Below are 26212 nucleotides of genomic sequence, written 5' to 3'. Positions count from 1 at the left end.
AGAATACAAGATCTGGGCCGAGATTCTCCCCTACCCGGCGGGGCGGGGGTCCCAGCGGGGCGGGGGTCCCGGCGGGATGGAGTGGCGGGAACCACTCCGGCGTCGGGCCACCCCAAAAGTGCGGATTTCTCCTTGAGGGGCTAGGCCCTCGCCGGTGTGGTTGGTGCGCCGCCGGACGGAGGGAAAGCCTTTGGCGCCGCGCCAGCCGGGGCCGAAGGGAAGTCCGCGCATGCGCAGGGGGGAGGGTCACTTCCGCGTAGGCCATGGCGGAGGCTATTGCCGAGGCACAGGGAAAAGAGTGCCCCCACGGCACAGGCCCGCCCACGGATCGGTGGGCCCCGATCGCGGGCCAGGCCACCGTGGGGGCACCCCCCGGGGCCAGATTGCCCCACGCCCCCCCCCCCAGGACCCCGGAGCCCGCTCGCGCCGCCAGTCCCGCCGGTAAGAGAGGTGGTTTAGTTCCCGCCGGCGGGACTGGCATTCCAGCAGCGGGATACCGGCCCATCGCGGGCTGGAGAATCGCCGGGGGGGGGGGGGCCCGTGGACCGGCGCGGTGCGATTCCCGCCCCCGCCGAATCTCTGGTGCCGGAGAATTCGGCGGCCGGCGGGGGTGGGATTCACGCCGCCCCCAGGCGATTCTTCGACCCAGCGGGGGGGGTCGGAAAATCCCGCCCCAGGGATGTACTCGTGAGGCTGTGTAAGGCTCTGGTCAGACCCCATTTGGAGCATTGTGAGCAGTTTTGGGCCCCGTATCTAAGGAAGGATGTGCTGCCCTTGGAAAGGTTCCAGAGGAGGTTCACAACAATGATCCCTGGAATGAAGAACTTGTCGTATGAGGAACGTTTGAGGACTCTGGGTCTATACTTGTTGGAGTTTAGAAGGATGAGAGGGGATCTTACTGAAACTTACAGGATACTGCGAGGCCTGGATAGAGTGGACGTGGAGAGGATGTTTCCACTTGTAGGAAAAACTAGAACCAGAGGACACAGCCTCAGACTAAAGGGACGATCCTTTCAAACAGAGATGAGGAGGAATTTCTTCAGCCAGAGGGTGGTGAATCTGTGGAACTCTTTGCCGCAGAAGCTGTGGAGGCCAAATCACTGAGTGTCTTTAAGAGAGAGATAGAAGGGCAGCACGGTGCCGCAGTGGGTTAGCACTGCTGCCTCACGGCGCCGAGGTCCGAGGTTCGATCCCGGCTCTGGGTCACTCTCCGTGTGGAGTTTGCACATTCTCCCCGTGTCTGCGTGGGTTTCACCCCCACAACCCAAAGATGTGCAGGGTAGGTGGATTGGCCACGCTAAATTGCCCCTTAATTGGAAAGAATGAATTGGGTACTCCAAATTTATTTTTAAAAAGAGAGAGATAGATAGGTTCTTGATTAATAAGGGGGTCAGGGGTTATGGGGAGAAGGCAGGAGAATGGGGATGAGAAAAATATCAGCCAGGATTGAGTGGCGGAGCAGACTCGATGGGCCGAGTGGCCTAATTCTGTTCCTGTGTCTTCTGGTGTTAGGTGTAAGTAAGTTAAACCTCTACGGCCGTGAACCTTCTCTGTCATCAATAAGATCAAAACTGACCCTTCCACCTCATCTACACTTCCAATCCCAGAATCTTTGAGGTTAGAGTCCTGGGGCGGGATTCTCCGGACCCACTGCAGTGGATGGAGATTCGGCTGAGTGGCTAAATCTCCGTCCTCGCTGGCAGCGGGGGCGGGGCGAACCGGGATCGGGGAATCCCGCCCTGATCTCTGTCCTGAATGTACGGAATGACTGAGCTTTCCCAACCCTCTGGACAGAGATTTCCCAAGATTCACAGCACCCTGGGCGAAAGGAAACCCTCCTGATCTCACTCCCAACTGGCCAACCACATCACAAAGTCACCGGGGCACAGGGATATCCCAGAGGATATCCTGCCTGCCACACACTCTCCGAATGAACAATTCACCCTGTGTCATTCTCCCCCTTCTCCCTGTAACCCTGTACATTCTTTCTTTTCACACGAATTCTCTTTCGAGCCTGTCTCCGCCACACTCCCCGGCCTCAATCACTCGCTGCGTCACAATTACATTTCTCGTGGTGCATTTGCTTCTTTTCACAGCTACGTTAAATCTGTTCCCTCTCGTTCTCGATCCATTCGGAGTGGGAACAATCTTTCCACCTCCCTGTTCACACTCCCCATGATTTGGGAAATCAGAATCTCAGAATGATCCAGGAGAGGCCCTTCGGCCCATTGAGTCTGCACTGCCGCTTGAAAAACCCGCGACCTGCCGACCTAATCCCATTGGGCAGCACTTGGTCCACAGCCTGGAATGTTGGGACGTGCCAAGTGCTCACCCAGATTTCTAAAGTATGTGAGGCAACCCGCCTCTACCCCCCTCCCAGGCAGCGCGTTCCAGACCCTCACCACCCTCTGGGCAAAACGTTTTTTCTCAAATCCCCCCTAAACCCCCTGCCCCTCACCCTGAACTTGTGTCCCCCTCGTAACTGACCCTTCGACTACAGGGAACAGCTGCTCCCCATCCACCCTGTCCGTGCCCCTCAATCTTGTCCACCTCGATCAGGTCGCCCCTCAGTCTTCTCTGCTCCAGCAAAAACAACCCCAGCCTATCCAACCTCTCTTCATAACTGAAATGTTCCATCCCAGGCAACATGCTGGTGAATCTCCTCTGCACCCCCTCCAGTGCAGTCACATCCTTCCTATAATGTGGCGACCAGAACTGCACACAGTACTCCAGCTGTGGCCTCACCAAAGTTCTGAACAACTCCAACATGACCCCCCTGTGTTTGTAATCTGTGCCCCGATTGATAAAGGCAAGTGTCCCAAATGCCTTTTTCACCGCCTGATTAACCTGCCCTTCGACCTTCAGAGATCTGTGGACAAACACACCAAGGTGAATATCTCTGTCAGGTCTCCTCTCAGCCTTATCCACTCCGAGGAAAAACAGTCCAAACCTCTCCAACCTATCTACGTTCCCTATCTTGAGGAATCGCCCATCGACCCCCCCCCCCTCCCCCCCTTTCCCTTTGCCTTCCCCAGCCTCACCCCGCCAAATCTAGAATCTCCAGTTGCGAGTTTCATTCCGCCAACCCTTCCATGTGACAAAACATTCCGTCTTCCAACAACGAGCTCCTTAAAGAAAATGTCCCCAAGTTACTCTTCTCTCTTGCCTCCCTGATTGTGCTGACAATTCTGACTCGAGGACTCTCCCATCCAGGGAAAATTGTTTTCCTAGTCCGCCTATCCAAACTCTTCAATATGATCTCACTAAATCTTCTTGCTATTTCCTGGGCTGATTCCTGGGGTGAAGGGGTCCGTCTTTGTCTTGTGAGCAAAGATCGAGGAGGTTGGGCCCATACTCATTGGGGTTTAGGGAAATGAGAGGTGATCTTATTGAAAGATGTACGATTCTGAGGGGTTGGTGCTGAGATGATTTGTCCCCCTTGAAGGGACCTCTCGACCAAGGGAGCACTTTTTAAAAATAAGACAGAGGTGAGGAGGAATTTCTTATCTCAGAGAGACATTAGTCTTTGGAATTATCTCCCCGGGAAGGTCGGTCTTGAATGTATTCGAGGCTGAGTTTGGCAGATGTTTGAGCTACAACGGAATTGAGGGTTGTTGAGGGGACCAGGCAGGAAAATGGAGCCATGATCTAGTTGAATGTCAGAGCAGGCTCGATGGGCCAAATGTCCTCCTTGCTCCCATTTCTAACATTCTTATGATCTTATCATAGTTTCCAGCTGTCCCTTAAACGATACTGTTAGGATTTTGCCTCTGGGAATGCATTCCACTTGATCATTTTGTGATGATGGACAGGATTATCCAGAGCTGAATAAGGAGCACAAATCAGGAAGCGATTCTCAAATTTTTGCACGCCGATAAATGCAAGAGATCCCTAGGGAATCCCGCTATCGAGCCGCCCTTTTTAGCGTGCAGCCCAATAGCGGGGTTTGGTGGCTGGCCCCCCCCCCCCCCCCCCCCCCGCAATGCATTCCACTCACCTCACCTTTACTGCTGAGTGTCCTTGAAGTGGTCAGCTGTGAAATTAACAGGAAGCACTTAACTCGGTTTGACGTGGTCCAGGAGCTGTCAATCAAAGCTTGATGTTTATAAACATTGTGGTTAGACCACTTCAAAGTTACTCAAGCTGAATAGAACAATGCTGACAGCTGTGTGTGTGGCAGCTGTCAATCACAGCCTAGTGAAATCAGTATCAAAGAGGTTTGCACCTGAGCCAGAGGGGCACCAATATCCTGGGAGGGAAATTTGCTACGGCTCTTCGGGGGGGGGGGGGGTTTAAATTAATTTCTCAGGGGGCTGGGAAAACGAGCTGTGTCCCAGAAGCCAGTGTCGAGAGTAGTGAGGTACTGAGGAGGGTATCAAGGTCGCAGGAGTGTACCGGCAGACAGAAAGGTGGGTTGCAAGGAGCATCCGGAATAAGGTAGGTGAACTTGGAGCGTGGATTGGTACTTGGGACTATGACGTTGTGGCCATTACGGAGACATGGTTAGAACAGGGACAGGAATGGTTGTTGGAAGTTTCGGGCTATAGATGTTTCAGTAAGAGTAGGGAAGGTGGTAAAAGAGGTGGAGGAGCAGCATTGTGAATCAAGGATAGTTTAACGGCTGCAGAAAGGCAGTTTGAAGGGGATCTGCCTACTGAGGTAATATGGGCCGAAGTTAGAAATAGGAAAAGAGCGGTCACATTGTTAGGAGTTTTCTATCAGCCCCCAAAAAGTAACAGAGATGTGGAGGAAGAAATTGCAAAATTGGATAGGTGTGGAGGTCTCAGGGTAGGTGTCATGGGTGACTTTAACTTTCCAAATATTGATTGGAACCTCTATAGGTCGAACAGTTCGGATGGGGCAGTTTTTGTACAGTGTGAACAGGAGGGTTTCCTGACACAATATGTGGATAGGCCGACAAGAGGGGGGGCCACATTGGATTTGGTTCTGGGTAATGAACCGGGCCAAGTGTTAGATTTGTTTGTGGGAGAGCACTTTGGAGATAGTGACCACAATTCGGTGTCTTTCACTATTGCAATGGAGAGGGATCGAGCCATACGGCAGGGCAAGGTTTATAATTGGGGGAGGGGTAATTATGATGCGATTAGGCAAGAATTAGGGAGCATAAGATGGGAACAGAAACTGTCAGGGAAAGGCACAAATGAAAAGTGGAGCTTGTTCAAGGAACAACTACTGCGTGTCCTTGATAGGCATGTCCCTGTCAGGCAGCGAGGAAGTGGCCGTGTGAGGGAACCATGGTTCACAAAAGAGGTTGAATGTCTTGTCAAGAGGAAAAAGGAAGAGTATGTAAGGATGAGAAAACAAGGTTCAGTAGGGTCGCTTGAGGGTTACAAGGTAGAAAGGAATAAGTTGAAAAAAGGGCTTAGGAGAGCTAGGAGGGGGCATGAGGAGTCCTTGGTGGGTCGGATCAAGGAAAACCCCAAGGCTTTTTACTCTGATGTGAGAAATAAAAGAATGACCAGTGTGAGGGTAGGGATGGTGAAGGACAGTAGTGGGAACTTGTGCATGGAGTCAGAAGAAATAGGAGAGGTGTTGAATGAATACTTTTCTTCAGAGTTCACAAAGGAGAGGGGCCATGTTTTTGAGGATGAGAGTGTGATTCAGGCGGGTAGGCTGGAGGAAGTAGATGTTCTGAGGAAGGATGTATTAGCAATTTTGAAAAACCTGAGGGTCGACAAGTCCCCTGGGCCAGATGGGATATACTCAAGGACTCTTTGGGAGGCAAGGCATGAGATTGCAGAGCCTTTGGCTTTGATCTTTGGGTCCTCGTTGTCCACGGGGATAGTGCCAGAGGACTGGAGAGTGGCGAATGTTGTTCCTCTGTTCAAGAAAGGGAATAGGAATGACCCTGGTAATTATAGGCCAGTTAGTCTTACTTCGGTGGTCGGTAAGATAATGGAAAAGATCCTGAAGGATAGGATTTATGACCATTTGGAAAGATGCAGCTTAATCCGGGATAGTCAACACGGATTCGTGAAGGGTAGGTCTTGCCTCACAAATTTGATTGAATTCTTTGAGGAGGTAACTAAATGTGTAGATGAAGGTAGAGCAGTTCATGTCGTATACATGGATTTTAGTAAGGCGTTTGATAAGATTCCCCATGGTCGGCTCATGAAGAAAGTAAGGAGGTGTGGGATAGAGGGAAATTTGGCCAATTGGATCAGTAACTGGCTATCACATAGAAGACAGAGGGTGGTGGTGGATGGAAAATTTTCAGACTGGAGACCAGTTACCAGCGGTGTACCACAGGGATCAGTGCTGGGACCTCTGCTATTTGTGATTTTTATCAATGACTTGGAGGAGGGGGCTGAAGGGTGGGTCAGTAAATTTGCTGATGACACCAAGATTGGTGCAGTTGTGGATGAGGTGGAGGCTGTTGTCGGCTGCAAAAAGACATTGATAGGATGCAGAGCTGGGCCGGAAAATGGCAGATGGAGTTTAACGCTGATAAGTGCGAGGTGATTCATTTTGGTAGAAAAAAATTGAATGCGGATTACAGGGTCAACGGCAGGGTTCTGAGGAATGTGGAGGAACAGAGAGATCTTGGGGTTCATGTCCACAGATCTCTGAAGGTTGCCACTCAAGTGGATAGAGCCATGAAGAAGGCTTATAGTGTGTTAGCGTTTATTAACAGGGGGCTTAAGTTTAAGAGCCGCGGGGTTATGCTGCAACTATACATGACCTTGGTGAGACCACATTTGGAGTATTGTGTGCAGTTCTGGTCACCTCATTATAGGAAGGATGTGCAAGCATTGGAAAGGGTGCAAAGGAGATTTACCAGGATGCTGCCTGGTTTGCAGGATAGGTCTTCTGAGGAAAGGTTGAGGGAGCTAGGGCTTTTCTCTTTGGAGCGGAGGAGGATGAGCGGCGACTTAATAGAGGTTTATAAGATGATGAGGGGGATAGATAGAGTGGACGTTCAGAGACTATTTCCTCGGGTGGATGTAGCTGTTACAAGGGGGCATAACTATAAGATTCAGGGTGGGAGATATAGGAGGGATGTCCGAGGTAGGTTCTTTACTCAGAGAGTGGTTAGGGTGTAGAATGGACTGCCTGCTGTGATGGTGGAGTCGGACACTTTAGGAACTTTCAAGCGGTTATTGGATAGGCACATGGAGCACACCAGAATGACAGGGAGTGGGATAGCTTGATCATGGTTTCGGACAATGCTCGGCACAACATCGAGGGCCGAAGGGCCTGTTCTGTGCTGTCCTGTTTGATGTTCTATGTTCTAAATGAATGAAAGGCTCGAAGATCAAAGATCTGAGGGGGTTTAAACCCAGCTGGTTGGTTTTTCTTTCCAGGAATTGTCACGTGCTGCTTCCTCTGCCTGAGCCAGCAAGTGTATTGTCCAGGTGAGTGTTAAAACTGTGATATTTTTCACTACCTCTGTCTGGACTACTCTCTAACTTCCAGGAAGGGGTCTCTTGTCTGGGGGCTCTATGGTGGGGGCGGTTTTTATTTAGTGGATCTCTGTGGGGGAGGTCTCTTTAATTCAGGGATCTCTGGCAGGGAGGTGGTGTGGGGGATTTTGCTGGAGTTACTCAAAACACAAGGAACAGGAAATTCCTGCCAAAGTTATGGAGTGAGAGCAGCTAACCGCACCCCCCCCTCCATCTTCCTTTTGTTATGATATCAGATCGATCGTTGCCCTTCACCGCGTGTGGGGGGGAGGGATTGTGTGTTTTTTTGTGGTTTTGGTGGTTGACGCACTTTACGAGTGCGAATGAAGTTTGAGGATTGTATCACCCGTTATATCTTACGGTGTATCACCAGTTATATCTTACGGTGTATCACCCGTTATATCTTACAGTGTATCACCCGTTATATCTTACGGTGTATCACCAGTTATATCTTACGGCGTATCGCCCGTTATATCTTCCGGTGTATCACCCGTTATATCTTACGGTGAAGCCCCATATTGCAGGATATTGGCTGCTCCAATCTCGGTGTCAGATTAGTTCCAATTTTTAAAAATAATTATTCCCTGCTATCCTCAGATTGGGATCAAATTTACAATCAGCTCTTGGCAGTTTTTGTTACAATGACAAAAGTGAATGTGAATGTGACCTGGTTAATTTAAACGACTTGGCCATTGCTGAGAGCTCCATTCGTGCTTGTGAGGGGAAACCACAATTTGAGAAAATAAGCTAACTGTTGTCGGTTTGGCTCCGCATTGGAAAGTCTTCATCGGAGTTTCAGACCTCCGGAGGTCTGAAGCCCAGATTGTCCCGAATCATTAATGTTTTCCGGACTTCCCTCTCTGCGATCGGCCGCTGTGTCCTCCACTTGTGGGCTTCTTGTAGACCCGGTTCAAAGTAGTAGATGCAGGCACCAAACCCAACCAGGATCAGGATGGAGATAATCAGGTAGACTGGGACAAACCAGTCCAGGAAGTGAGGCATGTCTGGAAAAGAAGAGAAAAGGAAAGGAGAGTTGTGAAGACATTTTTGTTTCAAGTGAATTGTTCTTTTTTTAACCATCAGTAAAGCGTTCGATAAGGTTCCCCATGGTAGGCTACTGAAGAAAATACAGAGGCATGGGATTCAGGGTGATTTAGCAGTTTGGATCAGAAATTGGCTAGCTGGAAGAAGACAAAGGGTGGTGGTTGATGGAAAATGTTCAGACTGGAGTCCAGTTACTAGTGGTGTACCACAAGGATCTGTTTTGGGGCCACTGCTGTTTGTCATTTTTATAAGTGACCTGGAGGAGGGCGTAGAAGGATGGGTGAGTAAATCTGCAGTTGACACTAAAGTCGGTGGAGTTGTGGACAGTGCGGAAGGATGTTACAAGTTACAGAGGGACACAGATAAGCTGCAGCGCTGGGCTGAGAGGTGGCAAACGGAGTTTAATGCAGAAAAGTGTGAGGTGATTCATTTTGGAAGGAATAACAGGAAGACAGAGTACTGGGCTAATGGTAAGATTCTTGGCAGTGTGGATGAGCAGGGAGATCTCGGTGTCCATGTGCATAGATCCCTGAAAGTTGCCACCCAGGTTGAGAGGGTTGTTAAGAAGGCGTACGGTGTGTTAACTTTTATTGGTAGAGGGATTGAGTTTCGGAGCCATGAGGTCATGTTGCAGCTGTACAAAACTCTGGTACGGCCGCATTTGGAGTATTGCGTGCAATTCTGGTCGCCGCATTATAGGAAGGATGTGGAAGCATTGGAAAGGGTGCAGAGGAGATTTACCAGAATGGTGCCTGGTATGGAGGGAAGATCTTATGAGGAAAGGCTGAGGGACTTGAGGCTGTTTTCGTTAGAGAGAAGAAGGTTAAGAGGTGACTTAATTGAGGCATACAAGATGATCAGAGGATTGGATAGGGTGGACAGTGAGAGCCTTTTTCCTCGGATAGTGATGTCTAGCACGAGGGGACATAGCTTTAAATTGAGGGGAGATAGATATAGGACAGATGTCAGAGGTAGGTTCTTTACTCAGAGAGTAGTAAGGGCGTGGAATGCCCTACCTGCAACAGTAGTGGACTCGCCAACACTAAGGGCATTCAAATGGTCATTGGATAGACATATGGACGATAAGGGAATAGTGTAGATGGGCTTTAGAGTGGTTTCACAGGTCGGCACAACATTGAGGGCCGAAGGGCCTGTACTGCGCGGTAATGTTCTATGTTCTATGTGGTTGGAGAAATGGGTGTCTGGGTGGAATGGGCGAATCAGTCAACAAGCAAATGAATGAATGCTACTTTGCACAGTGGGCTCAACCATTCAATCCTGAAAGAGACAAAAGAGGTGGGATTAATAAATTAGAATAATGCTGGATCACATGCATGGATTGGGGGGGGGGGCATGGTAGCACAGTGGTTAGCACTGTTGCTTCACAGCTCCAGGGTCCCAGGTTCGATTCCGGCTTGGGTCACTGTCTGTGCGGAGTCTGCACATCCTCCCCGTGTCTGCGTGGGTTTCCTCCGGGTGCTCCGGTTTCCTCCCACAGTCCAAAGATGTGCAGGTTAGGTGGATTGGCCGTGATGAATTGCCCTTAAGTGTCCAAAAAAGGTGAGATGGGGTTACCTGCTGGGTTTTTTAATAATGCAATGTGGTTTTATCTGTTCTGATTGGAGTGCAGGAAGAGTTTCGGGGTGACAGCTCCTTGGCGTTTCGACACGCGCCATCAGGTTAATGCTGTTGGGCGCGCTCAGGATGTTGCGCTGGATGTTGTTGAGCGCCACCCTGAGAGGGTGTCGGGCTGGGCATAATATATAGCTGGGTACCCGTCGTCCTTTCCTGCTCGCCCACTGTGTGGCACTCAGTTGGAACTGAGACCCTTTACTGGGTTACAGAGATAGGGTGGAGGTGTGGGCTTAGGTCGAGAGCTTAGGTAGGGTGCTCTTTCCAAAGGCTGGTGCAGACTCGATGGGCCGAATGGCATCCTTCTGCACTGTAAATTCTGTGATTATATAGGATTACATAAAACATTCAGGACAGAAAGAGGTCCCACCTAGTCCATCTTAGTAATGGTGCTCCACTCATCATTATCACCCCCTATTCCCCTCTCGCTGATTTCCATCTCCAGGCCCCCCTTATAAACATCTCTTTATATCCTATTCACCAACCACACACAGCGAGGCTGACAGTGCTGAGTGGGGCAGTGTTAGAAATCCTGCCCCCGGTGTGGAGATCTCTCTCATCAGCTGGACATTAAATATCTTGTGACATTTGACAAAGAGCAGACTGTGACCCAGCCGGTATCCACCCCACAGCTGCAGGGACGTTTAATTTTCATCATCATTCACAGTTTGTTTGTAGTTTCGTTGAGGGCATTAGTCAAATAATTAAAGACCGTCACCCCAGTATGATTTGATGCTGAATTCTGGGACACTAGCTCATCACATGTCCTGGTCCCAGCATCACTCACTATTGACAGGGAGAAAAAGGATTCGGCCCTTACCCCAGTGATGCTAGACGTTAAGGTTGAACCATTCCTGGTGTGGAACCATTCCCTCTCCAGCAATTAAAACGTATCAGCTCCGTTCTCCAGATTCACAGCCCTGCTTGGCAAAGAAAAGCAGCTGTTAGAAGATTGCGCCTTGCAGCCTTAAATTAGTGCAGCTTAACTTGCGACATTCAAAATCAGCCCACTTTCTATGATTTTGTAAATTCAGAATGAAGTTCTGTAATTAGCTTTTCATACAATCCCGGCAGTGCAGCAGGAGGCCATTCGGCCCATCGAGTCTGCACTGACCCTCTGAAGCAGCACCTCACCCAGGCCCAAGGCCCCACCCTCTCCCCATAAACCCACCCACAAACCCACACATCGTTAGACACTAAAGGGGCAATTGATCACGGCCAATCCACCTAACCTGCACATCTTCGGACTGTGGGAGGAAACCGGAGCACCCGGAGGAAAGCCACGCACACACGGGGAGGATGTGCAGACTCCGCACGGTGACCCAAGTCATAGCATTGTGGCTAGCACAACTGCTTCACAGCTCCAGGGTCCCAGGTTCGATTCCGGCTTGGGTCACTGTCTGTGCGGAGTCTGCACATCCTCCCCGTGTGTGCGTGGGTTTCCTCCGGGTGCTCCGGTTTCCTCCCACAGTCCAAAGATGTGCAGGTTAGGTGGATTGGCCGTGATAAATTTCCCTTGGTGCAAAATTGCCCTTAATGTCGGGTGGGGTTATGGGGATAGGGTGGAGGTGTTGACCTTGGATAGGGTGCTCTTTCCAAGAGCCGGTGCAGACTCGATGGGCCGAATGGCCTCCTTCTGCACTGTAAATTCTATCTATAAATTCAGCGCACCGATCACTTTCAAGCTCTGATTTTCTATGTATTTTATAATTTCTGTAACTCTGTAAGTTTTGGAAAGCTGTGCCGTGTTTTTAATTGACTTACGCCCAGAACTGAGAGGTGCAGGGAAATGGGGCTAAATTGTAATGCTCATTTGGAGAGCTGGTGCACACGTGATGGGCTGAATGGTCTTCTTCGACATGGTAACAATTCTGTGAATCTAGGTTCATTACGAGCTAGGTATAGGACATAGAACATACAGTGCAGAAGCAGGCCATTCGGCCCATCGAATCTGCACCGACCCACTTAAGCCCTCACTTCCACCCCATCCCCTTAACCCCTCCTAACCTTTTTGGACACTAAGGACAATTTATCATGTCCAATCCACCTAACCTGCACATCTTTGGACTGTGGGAGGAAACCGGAGCACCCGGAGGAAACCCACGCACACACGGGGAGAACGTGCAGACTCCACACAGACAGTGACCCAGCGGGGAATCGAACCTGGGACCCTGGAGCTGTGAAGCAACAGTGCTAACCACTGTGCTGCCGTGCCGCCTGAAGGACATGTTTTGTGATTGGTTGATGTGCTGGATACACGACCAGGGGCTTTTCTATCCGTGAGCTGCAGGTTACGCAGTTGTTTCCAAATGGAGCCACTGACAGGTTCCGCAAGGACGATGAATGGATGTGCAGACCCTCGTATTGTGGGTGTGGAAGAGAGTTCTTGAGTGACTGCTCAACGTATTGTGGACCCCATTGCCGTTGGGCTATCCGCCACGTTCTGCTCGGGCTTGCTGGCCTTGTGACTGAGCGCGGAGAACCCTGCTGGGTTCTTTTAAACGCAATGTGGTTTTATCTGTTCTGATTGGAGTGCAGGAAGAGTTTTGGGGTGACAGCTCCTTGGCGTTTCGACGTGCGCCATCTGTTGGGCGCGCTCAGGACGTTGCGCTGGATGTTGTTGAGCGCCACCCTGAGAGGGTGTCGGGCTGGGCATAATATATAGCTGGGTACCCGTCGTCCTTTCCTGCTCGCCCACTGTGTGGCACTCAGTTGGAACTCAGGCGCTTTTGTCTTTCTCCCCTGACCTCCGACTGCCCCACAAGCCGCACCTCTTTCATCATCTTTTCCCCATTTTGTTGTCTCCTCGTCATTGTCGTCCTCCGAGGGTTTCTCGGACTTTGGGGAAGAGGAGTGTAAACCTCCGCATGAGGCCTGCAGCCGAGGAAGATTGTTTCCCTGGGGGCCGGCTAGCTTACTGGGATAAAAGGCCAATCAGTGTGAGGCTGCCTAGGAAGGAGAGAGGACCCGGGGAGCTGGAACTGGGCCTTGTGTGGATAGTGTTGTGATAATAAATGCCTTTACAACTCGCCATGGACTCGCGGTGCCATTAACGAACAGGCGCCGGAATGTGGCGACTAGGGGCTTTTCACAGTAACTTCATTTGAAGCCTACTCGGGACAATAAGCGATTTTCATTCATTAAAATAAGTTTGTGAGTTCTTTCCCAGACCTCCGAGAAAATGGTCCATAAACCCTATTTCGCACAATAGGGCCTTGCCTAGTAAGGCTGGTGGTTGGCGATAGAGGTGCTGCATCTTCATGAGCTGAAGGAACTGGGCCTGAGATAAAAAAACTACTTGCATTTCATAACCACAAGATTGGCCAGTGATGTAGTCTTTGAAGTGCAGCAATTGGTCAAATGTAGAAACCAATTTACACAGAAAGATCCCATAAATAACGATGTGATAATGGTCAGAATCTGTTTTTGTGATATTCGGAAGATCATAAGGTACAGGAGCAGGAGGAGGCCATTCAGCCCATCGAACCTGCTGATTGTGGTCTGACCTCCATTTTCCTGTCTGCCCCCCCCCCCCCACCCCCCACCTTAACCCTCGACTCCCTCACTGACCAGGAATCTGTCCAACTCGGCCTCGAATAGATTCACTGACCCACAGCCTCCTCTGGGGGAGAGAACTCCAAAGATTCACCATCCTCTGAGAGAAGAGATTCCTCCTCATCTCCGTCTTCAACGGGAGACTACGGCTGCGGAATTCTCCGTCGACGGGAACCTCCGGATCCGCTGCCAGCGCGCTCACACCCATGCGTTTCCCGACAGCATGGGCGGCCACAATGGGAAATCCCATTGGCCGGCCATGGGATTGGAGAACCGCGCTGCCGGAGGGTGCGCTCTGCTCCGGAAAACGTGGCTGGCAGGACGGACAATCCCGCTCCGGTGGGGGCGTCCGCTCCGGAAAACATGACTGCGGGAATGGAGAATCCCGCTCCGGTGGGGCGCAGCGCTCAGGAAAACGTGGCTGTGGTGATGTGCATCAATGTAAATGCATGTAGGCTAGCTAGACACTAGAGGGAGCACCAGAAACATCACACACGCACACTCAACCAATAGATCAGGTAGATAGGACACGACCAATGGACTGTCATCTTCACGATACACACAGAGGTGACACGACCACAGGGGGGCATTACACCAACCCATATAGAAAGGACACCACACACATGATCTGCCTCTTTCCAGTGGAGTCAGTCAGTGAGTATAGACACAGGGTTGATTCAATATTACACCCACCACGTGGATTGCAGCAACTGGTTAGTCAGTCTGGGTAGCTGTAGTAGGATTAGCAGTAGTGTTGAACCCGAGTAATAGAAGTGTAAATAGTTTAATAAACGTGTTGAAGTTATCTCCACGTCTGAACCTTCCTTTGTCAAATGCACCACAAGGAAGCCGCTTATGTTACACCTACAACATAACAAATTATGGCACCAGGACTGAACTGTTTCATACCTTAGCGCACAGTGACAACCAGCAACGATACCCAGGCAAGATGTTCGCGATCCGGGTTCCACAGCGGCTCCAGCGCCACGGCGATCTCCGCGAAAACTGGCGGGTATTCCGGCAAAGGTTTGAAATCTTCCTGCTGGCAGCCGAACTAGAAGACGTGGCCGATGCGGAAAAGACAGAGCTTCTCCTCACCATCGCCGGTGCCAGAGCAGAAGAGATCTTTTAAAAATTCAAGTTCTCCAAGGGGCAAAACAGGAGGGACTTCCAGGCAGTCCTGGACAAATTTGGCAAATACTGTGAGGAAAACACACTCCAACCAGCAAGAAAAGGTAAGAGAAGCGCCAGTACTCACCACGAGGCCGAGATCCCGGAGCAGAGAACAGTTTTGCTCGGCGGCCATCTTTCTAAAGGGCCTGCACTTGCGCAGTTGCGAGACGCAGCGCTAGTGCAATCACGAAAACGGCCCCCGGTAAAGGAACAGCGATCTGCGCATGCACAATCGCTTCCTACGCGCTACGTCACATGCGTCATGACGTCAGAGGCCCCGGACCACGCCCATTTAAAGAGGAAACGTCCCAAAACAAAGAAAAAACCTTTTAAATCCGTAAAACAACCTTCCTTCACCTGGAATGACAGCACATTGCCTCAAATTGAACCAGGAAATGAAATTAACCTCCGAAGAACCCTGCAACAAGCAGTTACCTACGCACAAACCGATGATTCTGACCTTGAATACTTCGATACCGATCTTTACATTTTCTCTGGACCTCGCGAGCCCAATGCCAGCTCCGACGCAAACAGCGATGATTATGGTCCTAGAAGACTATGACTCGGACGAACCTTTCACCTTGGGAGGCTCCCCCAGTACCAAATCCGAACCGCAACTAGACGTGTTGCACATTGGCGACCCCCGTATTTAATCCGACGCAGACGCGGATTCGTTCTTCGGATTTGAGGATCTTCAGCCCAGCAGATATGACATCCCGACTCGTGAGTGCAGGATGATGCTGCAGCCTGAAACCAAGAGACAGAGAGTGGTACAAGCCCACAGAGAGCGGCCTGCCGCCCACACAGAGCGTGGTCCACGCACCGCTCAGGGTTCCCGACTCTACGATAGAAGAAACGCAAGACTCCACACCGCAGTCCTTGCACGAACAAGAAGTGACTCAGGTGTCACAAGCCTCCACAGCCAGCTCGTGGACAGACTCCACGATAGAAGCAATGCAAGACTCCGATGCGCAGTCCTTGCAGGAACAAGACCATGAGGGTCTAGCAACCTCCTCTGACCAACTAGCGGCAGACGATGCAATTCTGCCATGCTCACGTAAACAGCAAGAAGACTATGACAGTCGACCACGCTCCAGTGCACAGCAGGACGACCATGACGGTCTATCATGCGACAGTGAAGAATAAAGCGACGATGACAGTCCAAGCCCAAATGAAGGGCAACAGCAAGACAATGACAGTCCACCCACATTGTTTGCACCACCAGATGAAAACTCTGACAATTTACCCAACCCAAGTGAACAACAAGCAGCTACTGACGATCTACCCATGGTATGTGAGACGAGTGACGACTGCATCCCACTTCCCATGCAAAATGTGCAAAGTGACAGACCTCAGCTAGTGTGTACAGAGGCACTCGACGATCACTGTGAGACCACTGGTGACTCCGGTGACACCACGATACTTCCACCCTCATTCGCTCGAACCTCTCCACAAGTCAATGCATTCCTGCATGTTCCGACTCCAGACGTGCAGCTTCAAGAAATCTCAGCTGACTCCAGTGAACCTGCTAAGACTCCGGACGGGGAGCATCAACAAACCAATACTGGCTCAGTTAAAACAGACCAGACTCCAGATGGGGAGCAACCAAACGCCGACTCTGATTCACATAAGCCGGACTTTGCTCCAGACAGGGAGTGCCGCTACCTCAGTGATGGCACGCTCAGGGTGACAGCAGATGCCACAACGACAGGAGATGGATCACGTGACAATCACACTGGGTCAGCAATAACAAGCAGCAGCGACAGTCCAAGAGGAATACACCAATATTCACCACAGCTATATCTACACATTATTTCCACACCAGCAGTGCAGCCAATGACAGCTCATGCTGGACAAACCCAGTATTCAGGCATGCAGCAGCCAGCAGTCTATGCAGCATATTCTCAAACAGGCCAGCACTACGGATTGCCCACTAATGGAATCAAGACCGAAGGAGGACTACCGCCAGCGCAATCTGCACTACAGACTGGATGCCTTAGTTACAGCCCAGGATTTGCTGCACCCCAGCCTGGCCAGATAGCATTTTCCTATCAGATGCAAGGTTCTAGTTTCACACCATCACCAGACATTGATGCGAGCAGCAATTCTGTTTCCAATTCGACAAGCTTCAACGGTTCTCAGCAGGATCACCCTTCCAGCACAGCACGTGGCCAGAACCAGTATGTACAGTCTTATCCAACTTCAACATATGGCACATCCATGACCTCGAATGATACTGCTGGTGGTACCTCTTCAACGTCAACACCTTATCAGCTACAAGATGCCATCCGACAGCACCATCACAAACATCGAAAAAGAAAGGGTCTCCAAATCAGACAGCAAAGTGATTTGACCACTTCTTGGTTCCTGTGGCACAGGGACGTTGATGACGTTTATAACCAAGAGAGACATTTGACCATGATGATTGATGGTTTTTGGACTCACATGAATGATTTGGACTTATTGTTTAATCACTGTTCCCATGACTTATATATATCTTAACCTATCTACCTGTTTTTTGTTCAATTTTCTCAAAGTGTGCAGAAAATATGTAACATATAAAAAAGGGGGGGATGTGGTGATGTGCATCAATGTAAATACATGTAGGCTAGCTAGACCCTAGAGGGAGCACTAGAGACATCACACACACACACTCAACCAATAGATCAAGTAGATAGGACACGACCAATAGACATTCACGATACACAAGGAAGTGACACAACCACAGGGGGGCATTACACCAACCCATATATAAAGGACACCACACACATGATCTGCCGCTTTCCAGTGGAGACAGTCAGTGAGTACAGACACAGGGTTGATTCAATATCACTCCCACCACGTGGATTGCAGCAACTGGTTAGCCAGTCTGGGTAGCTATCGTAGGATTAGCAGTAGTGTCGAACCCGAGTAATAGAAGTGTAAATAGTTTAATAAACGTGTTGAAGTTATCGCCACGTCTGAACCTTCCTTTGTCAAGTGCACCACAAGGAAGCCGCTTATGTTACACCTACAACATCACAAATCAGTGGCTGGGGAATGGAGAATCCTGCTCCGGCGGGGCGTCCGCTCAGGAAAAAGTGGCTGCGGGAATGGAGAATCCTGCTCCGGCGGGAAAACATGGCTGCGGGAATGGAGAATCCCGCCCTTATTTTTAAACTGCAGGATGAATGTTGGCGGGACACTTAGGGAAACGACTCTGCTTTTCTTTGTCAGAATCTCCCTCCGAGGGGGTGGGCGGGGCCTGGGTTTTTGTCTGATGTGGGACACGGCACCTCTGACAGTGCAGCACTCCCTCCCTGTCCCGCTCCTGTGGGTCAGGTTAGCCTGTCTGGGAGTCTGTCCCCCCCCATTCGCCTGTCACATCCCTCACCCTGACCAGCAGAAGAACAATGGAATCGTGGTGTTTGTGATTTGGGGACTAATCCCCCTCGATCCCAGCAGAAACGTGCAACGATCAAACTGAGCCACCTCTAACGGCAGTCATTCTCCAGTGAGTCCAGCAGTAGCAATGTCCCAGACGCTATCGCTTCATTATGTCAGCTACTACAAACTTAACAAGTGGCCTTTTCCAACGTTTGCTTTTATATCTTATCATACAATTTACAGAGTAGAAGACCATTCGGCCCATCGAGTCTGCACCAGCCCTTAGAAAGAGCACCTTTCTTAAGCCCACACCTGCACCCTATCCCCTAACCCAATAACCCCTCTTAACCTTTTTGGTCACTAAGGGTAATTTATCATGCCCAATCCACCTGACCTGCACGTCTGCGGGAGGAAACCGGAGCACCCGGAGGAAACCCACACAGACACGGGGAGAACGTGCAGACTCGCACAGACAGTGACCCGGCGGGGAATCGAACCTGGGACCCTGGCGCTGTGAAGCAACAGTGCTAACCACTGTGCCACCGTGCCACCCATACATCAGGTAATGATGTAGTGGTATTATCACTGGCTGGTGATCCAGAAACTCAGGGTAATATTCTGTGGACCCTGGTTCGAATCCCACCACGGCAGGTGATAGAAATTGCATCTAATAAATACCTGGAATTAGTAACAGTAAGCAGTCTTACAACACCAAGTTAAATTCCAACAGGTTTGTTTTGATGTAGAACATAGAACATAGACCATAGAACGATACAGCGCAGTACAGGCCCTTCGGCCCACGATGTTGCACCGAAGCAAAAGCCATCTAACCTACACTATGCCATTATCATCCATATGTTTATCCAATAAACTTTTAAATGCCCTCAATGTTGGCGAGTTCACTACTGTTGCAGGTAGGGCATTCCACGGCCTCACCACTCTTTGCGTAAAGAACCTACCTCTGACCTCTGTCCTATATCTATTACCCCTCAGTTTAAAGCTATGTCCCCTCGTGCTAGCCATTTCCATCCACGGGAGAAGGCTCTCACTGTCCACCGTATCTAACCCCCTGATCATTTTGTATGCCTCCATTAAGTCTCCTCTTAACCTTCTTCTCTCCAACGAAAACAACCTCAAGTCCATCAGCCTTTCCTCATAAGATTTTCCCTCCATTCCAGGCAACATCCTGGTAAATCTCCTCTGCACCCGCTCCAAAGCTTCCACGTCCCTCCTATATGCGGTGACCAGACCTGTACGCAATACTCCAAATGCGGCCGTACCAGAATTTTGTACAGCTGCAACATGACCTCATGACTCCGGAACTCAATCCCTCTACCAATAAAGGCCAACACTCCATAGGCCTTCTTCACAACCCTATCAACCTGGGTGGCAACTTTCAGGGATCTATGTACATGGACACCTCGATCCCTCTGCTCATCCACACTTCCAAGAACTTTACCATTAGCCAAATATTCCGCATTCCTGTTATTCCTTCCAAAGTGAATCACCTCACACTTCTCTACATTAAACTCCATTTGCCACCTCTCAGCCCAGCTCTGCAGCTTATCTATGTCCCTCTGTAACCTGCTACATCCTTCCGCATTGTCGACAACACCTCTTCCCTACGTACCTCAATGCCATCTATTCTAATAGCCTGGGTCTCAGCATTCTCCTCCACAACATTATCTTTTTCCTGAGTGAATACTGACGAAAAATATTCATTTAGTACCTCACCTATCTCTTCAGACTCCACACACAACTTCCCATCCCTGTCTTTGACTGGTCCTACTCTTTCCCTAGTCATTCGCTTATTCCTGACATACCGATAGAAAGCTTTTGGGTTTTCCTTGATCCTTCCTGCCAAATACTTCTCATGTCCCCTCCTTGCTCGTCTTAGCTCTCTCTTTAGATCCTTCCTCGCTACCTTGTAACTATCCATCGCCCCAACTGAAACTTCACACCTCATCTTCACATAGGCCTCCTTCTTCCTCTTAACAAGAGATTCCACTTCTTTGGTAAACCGCGGTTCCCTCGCTCGACGCCTTCCTCCCTGCCTGACCGGTACGTCACTTGCTTTCGGAGCGCTGCTGCTTCCTCAGGTGAATGGAGAGGTGGGTTCCAGAAACATATATATAGACAGATTCAAAGATGCCAAACAATGAACCAGAACAGCAGACCGAGAGATTTGCGGTGCGGCAACCGAAGAGGAAACAGTCGAATTGGACCCCCCCGGAAGGCCGCTGTCCCAGACTCGACACGTATGCTCAAGTTGTCAGGAGTCGCGTCAATGCCACATTCATCAGTCGTATTCACAAGACAGCCCTGAACATCACCCAAGCACAACGCAATGCCATCCGCAGCATCGTCATCAAACCAGCAAAGGAGGGACCACCGTCATACTGAACAGAACGGACTACTGCAAAGAAGTGTACTGACAATTCAACAACCAGGAACAAAGAACAAAGAACAAAGAAATGTACAGCACAGGAACAGGCCCTTCGGCCCTCCAAGCCCGTGCCGACCATGCTGCCCGACTAAACTACACTTCCTGGGTCCGTATCCCTCTATTCCCATCCTATTCATGTATTTGTCAAGATGCCCCTTAAATGTCACTATCGTCCCTGCTTTCACCACCTCCTCCGGCAGCGAGTTCCAGGCACCAACTACCCTCTGTGTAAAAGACTTGCCTCGTACATCTACTCTAAACTTTGCCCCTCTCACCTTAAACCTATGCCCCCTAGTAATTGACCCCTCTACCCCAGGGAAAAGCCTCTGACTATCCACTCAGTCTATGCCCCTCATAACTTTGTAGACCTCTATCAGGTCGCCCCTCAACCTCCTTCATTCCAGTGAGAACAAACCGAGTTTATTCAACCGCTCCTCATAGCTAATGCCCTCCATACCAGGCAACATTCTGGTAAATCTCTTCTGCAACCTCTCTAAAGCCGCCACATCCTTCTGGTAGTGTGGCGACCAGAATTGAACACTATACTCCAAGTGTGGCCTAACTAAGGTTCTATACAGCTGCAACTTGACTTGCCAATTCTTATACTCAATGCCCCGGCCAATGAAGGCAAGCATGCCGTATGCCTTCTTGACTACCTTCTCCACCTGTGTTGCCCCTTTCAGTGACCTGTGGACCTGTACACCTAGATCCCTCTTCCTGTCGATACTCTTAAGGGTTCTGTCATTTACTATATATTTCCCACTTGTATCAGACCTTCCAAAATGCATATCTCTGACAGTCCTCATTCCTATCCGCAATTCGCAACCTTTGTGTTGTCTGTAAACTTACTAATCAGACCAGTTACATTTTCCTCCAAATCATTCATATAAAGAACAAAGAAATGTACAGCACAGGAATAGGCCTTTCGGCCCTCCAAGCCCGTGCCGACCATGCTGGCCGACTAAACTACAATCTTCTACACTTCTTGGGTCCATATCCCTCTATATATACTACAAATAGCAAAGGTCCCAGCATTGATCCCTGTGGAACACCACTAGTCACAGCCCTCCATTCATAAAAGCACCTTTCCACTGCTACCCTCTGTCTTCTATGTCCGAGCCAGTTCTATATCCATCTTGCCGGCAATCATCTTCGTCAGTTCCTCGAAAAAGTCAATCAAGTTAGTGAGAGACGACCTTCCCTTCACAAAACATTGCTGCCTCTCGCTAATACATCCACTTGCTTCCAAATGGGAGTAAATCTTGCCTCACAGAATCCTCCCCAATAATTTCCCTACCACTGACGTAAGGCTCACTGGCTTGTAATTTCCTGGATTATCCTTGCTAACCTTCATAAATAAAGGAACAACATTAGCTATTCTCCAGTCCTCGGGGACCTCAGCTGTGGCCAGTGAGGATACAGAGATTTCTGTCAAGGTCCTAGCAATTTCTTCCATGCCTCCCACATTATTCTGGTGTAGATCACATCAGACCCTGGGGATCTATCACCTCAATGTTTTTCAAGACGCCCAACACCTCCTCCTTTTTGATCTCAATGTGGTACTTCCCAACATTTGCTCTTGACCTTGTGTTGGGGTGTCGCAGAGTGACTGCCCGGGATTACTCTCCCTATCTCACTTTGTGTCTTAATCACCTCAGTGAGCTGCTCTTTGTCATCTCTTTCTGTGACGTATGAGTCCCAGTTTATTGAGTTGTTGGTGCCTCACACTCCCCACTTACACCTAGCCAGTATCCTGAGGACCCTTTTCAGAGGACAACCCAATGAAAAGGCTTCCTTGTTTCATCAAACAGTTACTTCTCCTAAGCATCGCTCACAATCAGATCTCTTCTGAATCCCTTCCAAAGTCATGTCGCTCTCTCGAGAAGTGGAGAAAGTTAATCAAGGACTTGAGGGCGAGGTCAATGTTTTTTGCGAAGTTTTACCCTGCGGCTGAGTGACTTGTATTTAGGTGAAAATGTATCATTTGATTGAACCAGGTCTGTTTAAAATTCTGCACCAAATTCTTTCTTTATCGTTGGAAACTTGGGTGTGGGTGGGAGGGTTGAGAGTGTGAGGGGGAAGCATTCATTCTGTCCCAGGCCTTCGGGGACGGCAGTGAACTGTTCAGACACATCTCACGGTGGACACTGGGCACCAGGCTCTCACGGCAGAGATTAGATTAGAGGTTAATAATTAAATTGCCTTACCTGGCCTCTTTCTTTTTCTGAAACTCTATATCAAATATATTACATACATTTTATTCTTTTTGGTGTGACATTGCTAGATTCAGACTAACCACTTCAAAAAGTGACCTCAGATTGGATTTCAAGCATTGACGATTATGAAGACTCGGAAATGTCGGATGGAGTCAGTACAGATAAGGTTGAATTGTAAAGGGGGGAGAGAAAGACTAGATTCTATTGTGGAGACTGAGAAAAATTAGAACTGACAGTTTGACTGTAACTTCATAACAAACGGAGAGAGAATGTCAGAGAGCAAAAAGCATTTTGAAACTTTGACACCCAACCTGCACAACATGAAGTTTATTCCCAGGATAGACCGGGATGGAAAGACCAGAATGAAGACTTTGCAGTCAGTTCAGGGCAGGATGCGACAAAGCTTCCATACAAACGTTTGGCAATAATAAGGCAGGAAAAGAACAATTGGTCCATCTCAGCTTCCCCGTCACAGCCTGTGGTTCTCTCAGGCCCCTGTGAGATACATTGACTGGTTTAGCATTGTCTGATGTTGCAATAACAATGCTTGAGCAGGCTGTGGCCTGTGGATAGGCCAACGAGAGGCGAGGCCATATTGGGTTTGGTACTGGGTAATGAACCAGGACAGGTGTTAGATTTGGAGGTAGGTGAGCACTTTGGTGATAGTGACCACAATTCGATTACGTTTACATTAGTGATGGAAAGGGATAGGTATATACCGCAGGGCAAGAGTTATATCTGGGGGAAAGGCAATTATGATGCGATGAGGCAAGACTTAGGATGCATCGGATGAAGGGGAAAACTGCAGGGGATGGGCACAATGGAAGTTTGGAGCTTGTTCAAGGAACAGCGACTGCGTGTCCTTGATAAGTATGTACCTGTCAGGCAGGGAGGAAGTGGTCGAGCGAGGGAACCGTGGTTTACTAAAGCAGTCGAAACACTTGTCAAGAGGAAGAAGGCGGCTTATGTAAAGATGAGACATGAAGGTTCAGTTAGGGCGCTCGAGAGTTACAAGTTAGCTAGGAAGGACCTAAAGAGAGAGCTAAGAAGAGCCAGGAGGGGACATGAGAATTTTTTGGCAGGTAGGATCAAGGATAACCCTAAAGCTTTCTATAGATATGTCAGGAATAAACGAATGACTAGGGTAAGAGTAGGGCCAGTCAAGGACAGTCGTGGGAAGTTGTGCTTGGAGTCCGAGGAGATAGGAGAGGTGCTAAATCAATATTTGTCGTTAGTATTCACACAGGAAAAAGACTATGTTGTCGAGGAGAATACTGAGATTCAGGCTACTAGACTAGAAGGGCTTGAGGTTCATAAGGAGGAGGTGTTAGCAATTCTGGAAAGTGTGAAAATAGATAAGTCCCCTGGGCCGGATGGGATTTATCCTAGGATTCTCTAGGAAGCTAGGGAAGAGATTGCTGAGTCTTTGGCTTTGATCTTTATGTAGTCATTGTCTGCAGGAATAGTGCCAGAAGACTGGAGGATAGCAAATGTTGTCCCCTTGTTCAAGAAGGGGAGTAGAGACAACTCAGATAACTATAGACCAGTGAGCCTTACTTCTGTTCTTGGCAAAATCTTGGAAAGGTTTATAAGAGATAGGATGTATAATCATTTGGAAAGGAATAATTTGATTAGAGATAGTCAACACGGTTTCGTGAAGGGTAGGTCGTGCCTCACAAACGTTATTGAGTTCTTTGAGAAGGTGACCAAACAGGTGGATGAGGGTAAAGCAGTTGATGTGGTGTATATGGATTTCAGTAAAGCGTTTGATAAGGTTCCCCACGGTAGGCTACTGCAGAAAATACGGAGGCATGGGATTCAGGGTGATTTAGCAGTTTGGATCAGAAATTGGCTAGCTGGAAGAAGACAAAAGGTGGTGGTTGATGGGAAATGTTCAGACTGGAGTCCAGTTACTAGTGGTGTACCACAAGGATCTGTTTTGGGGCCACTGCTGTTTGTCATTTTTATAAGTGACCTGGAGGAGGGTGTAGAAGGATGGGTGAGTAAATTTGCAGATGACACTAAAGTCGGTGGAGTTGTGGACAGTGCGGACGGGTGTTACAAGTTACAGAGGGACATAGATACGCTGCAGTGCTGGGCTGAGAGGTGGCAAATGGAATTTAATGCAGAAAAGTGTGAGGTGATTCATTTTGGAAGGAATAACAGGAAGACAGAGTACTGGGCTAATGGTAAGATTCTTGGCAGTGTGGATGAGCAGAGAGATCTCAGTGTCCATAGATCCCTGAAAGTTGCCACCCAGGTTGAGAGGGTTGTTAAGAAGGTGTACGGTGTGTTAGCTTTTATTGGTAGAGCGATAAAGTTTCGGAGCCATGAGGTCATGTTGCAGCTGTACAAAACTCTGGTGCGGCCGCATTTGGAGGAATGCGTGCAGTTCTGGTCGCCGCATTATAGGAAGGTTGTGGAAGCATTGGAAAGGGTGCAGAGGAGATTTACCAGAATGTTGCCTGGTATGGAGGGAAGATCTTATGAGGAAAGGCTGAGGGACTTGAGGCTGTTTTCGTTAGAGAGAAGGTTAAGAGGTGACTTAATTGAGGCATACAAGATGATCAGAGGATTGGATAGGGTGGACAGTGAGAGCCTTTTTCCTCGGATGGTGATGTCTAGCACGAGGGGACATAGCTTTAAATTGAGGGGCGATAGATATAAGACAGATGTCAGAGGTAGGTTCTTTACTCAGAGAGTAGTAAGGGCGTGGAATGCCCTGCCTGCAACAGTAGTGGACTCTCCAACACGAAGGGTATTCAAATGGTCATTGGATAGACATATGGACGATAAGGGAATAGTGTAGATGGGCTTTAGAGTGGTTTCACAGGTCGGTGCAACATCGAGGGCCGAAGGGCCTGTACTGCGCTGTAATGTTCTATGTTCTATGGATAGGGTGCTGTTTCAGAGGGTTGGTGCAGAATCGATGGGCAGAATGGCCTCCTTCTGCACACGTAACTGAGAACTCTGTGATGACAGCATCAATATTTTATTGATGTCAAGTCTTGTCTTAAAACAAGTAACCGATTCTAATTTACAAGATTGTCTTTAATAAAGAAACTGCTTCACTGAATGGTAATTTTTTGGATGAAAACCGACTGTGCATTCTCGATGTGGCTGGGATACTGCGGATGGTCAACTTTCCCCTCCCATCATCTGAGGAGTTGGTGTCAAACCCAGCCCCGCCCATACCGTCTGCCCAGCAGCCATTACATTGTCCAATCTGCTATCTGGCTGGGGGTGGCCATTCTGCCCCTCAGTCAGGAGGAAGGCCAGCAACTCCTTACTCTCTGCAGCGCCATACACTGCAGTGGACAGGAGTGGAACTGCAAGTGACCCCCAAACCCCCAGCA

At 49.3% G+C, this 26212-nt stretch overlaps 1 protein-coding gene across 2 annotated transcripts in view; it reads right to left on the bottom strand.

The window, feature by feature from the left end:
• Positions 1 to 3981: 3981 nt before the first annotated feature.
• LOC140403813 (small integral membrane protein 45) overlaps positions 3982 to 26212 on the bottom strand; it is a 136366-nt gene continuing 114135 nt past the window's right edge. For both annotated transcript variants that reach the window (XM_072491973.1, XM_072491974.1), the window contains exons 2-3: positions 10921 to 11020; positions 3982 to 8428 (exon numbers count right to left, since the gene is read on the bottom strand). In XM_072491973.1, coding sequence (XP_072348074.1) covers positions 8220 to 8426 — 207 coding nt within the window. In that variant the 5' untranslated portion in view covers positions 8427 to 8428; positions 10921 to 11020 and the 3' untranslated portion in view covers positions 3982 to 8219. The remainder of the gene's footprint in view (positions 8429 to 10920; positions 11021 to 26212) is intronic.

Source organism: Scyliorhinus torazame, chromosome 29 (assembly GCF_047496885.1).
Source record: "Scyliorhinus torazame isolate Kashiwa2021f chromosome 29, sScyTor2.1, whole genome shotgun sequence".
Classification (NCBI taxonomy): domain Eukaryota; kingdom Metazoa; phylum Chordata; class Chondrichthyes; order Carcharhiniformes; family Scyliorhinidae; genus Scyliorhinus; species Scyliorhinus torazame.
The sequence above is the reverse complement of the archived record's forward strand: the minus strand, read 5'-3'. Positions and strand labels throughout refer to the sequence as shown.